At 39.8% G+C, this 3627-nt stretch overlaps 1 protein-coding gene across 1 annotated transcript; it reads left to right on the forward strand.

Annotated features, from left to right (window-relative positions):
- The first annotated feature begins 341 nt into the window (after positions 1–341).
- On the forward strand, positions 342–2996 carry LOC149299891 (SLIT and NTRK-like protein 5). Its single transcript, XM_089485903.1, has one exon. It carries the CDS (start codon positions 342–344, stop codon positions 2994–2996), a length of 2655 nt encoding a protein of 884 aa, XP_089342029.1.
- The last annotated feature ends 631 nt before the right edge of the window (positions 2997–3627 follow it).

The raw sequence follows: 3627 nt of genomic DNA on the forward strand, positions 1-3627 counted from the left end.
ATACTTATGGATGATCATGAAAAAAAATCATAATCGCGAACCTTTGCCTTTGGAAAACTGTTACAACGATGACTCAGAATACCGTCCTCTAACGTGCACTTGAAGATTGCTGATCGATTGCTTTTAGAAAGATTATATATATATATATATATATATATATATATATATATATATATATATATATATATATATATATGTGTGTGTGTTTATATATGTGTATGTGTGTGTGTGTCTGTGTCTGTGTGTGTTTGTGTTCACGAGTAGGGTTCATATCTGTCCTGCAATTCTATATGTGTTATGTTGCTTAAAATGTGTTTTGTATTTTTCCCATAGGAGGTAATATGTACTATTGCGGCTCCTCAGTCACGTCTGATCAGGACTTAAACAAGAAAATGCAGATGTGGATGCTACAGACGATTGCATTTGCTTTAACATCCCTGGTTCTCTCGTGGGCAGAAACAATAGAATACTATGGGGAGGTCTGTGAAAATTCGTGCCCTTGTGAGGAGCGAGATGGCATATTAACTGTAAATTGTGAAAACAGAGGAATCATCAGCCTTTCTGAGATTACCCCTCCACGATTTTCTATATATCATCTCTTACTTTACGGGAACCTCTTAAATCGCCTTTACCTAAACGAGTTTGTCAATTACACCGGTGCTTCTATATTGCACCTTGGTAGCAACGACATACAAGACATTGAAATCGGGGCTTTCAATGGACTTCAGGGTCTAAAGAGACTGCACTTGAACAACAACAAGTTGGAAATTCTTAAAAATGACACGTTCTTTGGCCTAGAAAACCTGGAATATTTGCAAGTAGATTATAATTTCATAAACTCAATAGAACCCAATGCTTTTAGTAGGTTGCGTTCTTTGCAAGTATTAATATTGAATGACAACCTTTTATCCACTTTGCCTCACAATCTTTTTCGTTTTGTCCCTTTAACTCACTTAGACTTGAGAGGGAATAGACTCAAGGTTCTTCCCTTCGTGGGTCTGTTGGAACACATGGATAAAGTGGTGGAACTTCAACTAGAAGAGAACCCATGGAATTGCTCTTGTGAATTAATTGCCCTAAAAGACTGGCTGTATAGCATATCATATTCTGCTTTAGTGGGTGATGTTGTCTGTGAAACTCCTTTTCGTTTATACGGGAGAGATCTAGATGAAATCTCCAAACAAGAATTATGCCCCAGAAAACTGATTTCCGTATATGAGATGCGACCTCAGATTCCTCGGAGTACCAACGAGTACTTCCACACCACCCCAGCCTCAGTGAATTCGGGTGCCACCATCTCATCTTCTGTTTACAAGAACCCTACAAAGCCCAAAAGCACACGGCAGCCCAACAGATACAGAGTGAGGACCACATCACATCACCCTCCCAAAGATACTGGATACAGCATAAGCATAGCTTATCAGACCAAATCTCCGGTGCCTTTGGAGTGTCCTACAAACTGCACTTGCAACTTGCAGATCTCCAATCTGGGACTTAACGTGAACTGTCAGGAGAGGAAAATCCAAAGCATCTCCGAACTGCACCCCAAACCTTACAACCCCAAAAAGATGTATCTAACAGGAAACTATATCACTTCGGTTCGCAGAACTGATTTCATTGATTCCACGGGATTAGATCTTCTTCATCTTGGGAACAATCGGATATCAATCATCCAACACAAAGCCTTTGGGGATTTAACTAATTTACGAAGACTATACTTAAATGGCAATTCTATTGAAAAGCTGACACCAGAGCTGTTTTATGGGCTTCGGGGCCTCCAGTACCTATTTTTACAATCTAACATTATTAAGGAAATCGAAACAGGAACATTTGATTCTGTTCCTAACCTCCATCTTTTGTTTCTGAATAATAACCTTTTAAAATATTTGCCGGGGAACATTTTTTCTGGATTGAATCTCTCCCGGCTAAATCTCCGTAATAACAATTTCTCACACTTGACAGTGAGCGGTGTATTAGACCAACTGAAGTCACTGGTACAGATCGATTTGCACGAAAACCCTTGGGATTGTACGTGTGACGTTGTAGGTATGAAATTATGGCTGGAACAACTTAGTGTTGGAGTATTGGTCGATGACGTCATCTGTAAAGCCCCCAAGAAATTTGCCCAAAAAGAAATGAGATCAATTAAGGCAGATCTACTGTGCCCCGATTACTCGGATATCAATGTCCCCACATCCCCACCCTCGGAGACGCAGCCCCCCGAGAGCACCACGACCTTAGTCTATCCTATTAAATTTAACAACGTTTCGAGCACTGTGCCCTTGTCCGTGCTCATACTGAGTCTGCTCTTGGTTTTCATTATGTCCGTGTTTGTGGCTGCAGGATTGTTTGTCCTTGTGATGAAAAGGAGGAAAAAGAACCAAAACGACCCAGCCAGTACAAACAACTCAGATGTGAGCTCATTCAACATGCAATACAGTGTTTACAGCAACAGACCCCTACCTAAGGTGAAGACACCTGCCGGCCACGTTTATGAGTACATCCCCCATCCCCTGGGTCACATGTGTAAGAACCCTATATATAGATCTAGGGAGGGCAATTCCGTGGATGATTACAAAGATCTTCATGAACTTAAAGTCACCTACAGGAACCACCTAGAAGAAGAGAGGGATAGTAGTCTCAGGAGTCCAAGCTACAGCGTTAGTACCATTGAGCCCAGAGTGGAGCTTTCACCTGTACAAGACACCGATCGTGTTTACCGAGGAATTCTAGAGCCGGACAAAGGGTCATCACCGGGAAATAATCTTGATTATAAGTATAATAACCCCCCTGCTTTCACTTTTGCCCCAAAATATGAAGCTAAGCGTCAGTTTTTGCATCCGGACAGGTTAAGGGAAGCTGTGCTGTACAGCACACCCAGTACTGTGTATGTGGAGCCTAATAGAAACGAGTATCTGGAACTAAAAGCAAAACTAAACGTTGAGCCGGATTACCTCGAAGTGCTTGAAAAACAGACAACATTTAGCCAGTTCTAGACTCGTGTCTACAGTATTATATGTGAAACAAAGGACTATACAACGATTTTGTTGCTTCAACCTACGGATGAAGTGCCTTGGCACAAGATTTTCAGCTGCAGAAAAAAATATACTGAAAGGGTGTGCAAATTTTTTTTGTTGTTTCCTTCTTTTTTTGTAGGATAATATCCATTGTTTAAACTGGGCACAACAATTACTGTTTGCAATCGTTCTTCTGTGGTCTGTTTCTGCAGCCTGAAAATTATTGAGTTGGAATCACTCCTGGTGCTAGGAGGTATCTATGAAAAAAAACCATATATATGCTATATAACCCTTCAGAAAAAGGGTGGGTCTAAATGACTTTTATGGTGTTTTAGAACCCCTTCTCCCTAAGTTTAATATTAAAGTCAATTTTTACAGGCTGTGTTTGTATGCTTTCTGGACATTTGAAGTAAAAGCTAGATTATGTATACAACTATCATCCTTATGCATCACCATAGATGGTAGGAAACAAAATTGCAAAGAAGCATAATTCATAACTTGGTTAGTTAAAAATAACTTATTGTTGAAATATCAAATATTTTAATGTAGCACCTATTTTTATATGCGTATTAGCATTTATTATTTTTTTGTCACTATTCCAGTCTTTGAT

This window comes from Sceloporus occidentalis, unplaced genomic scaffold (genome assembly GCF_023333645.1).
Source record: "Sceloporus occidentalis isolate IW3139 unplaced genomic scaffold, rSceOcc1.0.p SCAF_27, whole genome shotgun sequence".
Lineage (NCBI taxonomy): Eukaryota > Metazoa > Chordata > Lepidosauria > Squamata > Phrynosomatidae > Sceloporus > Sceloporus occidentalis.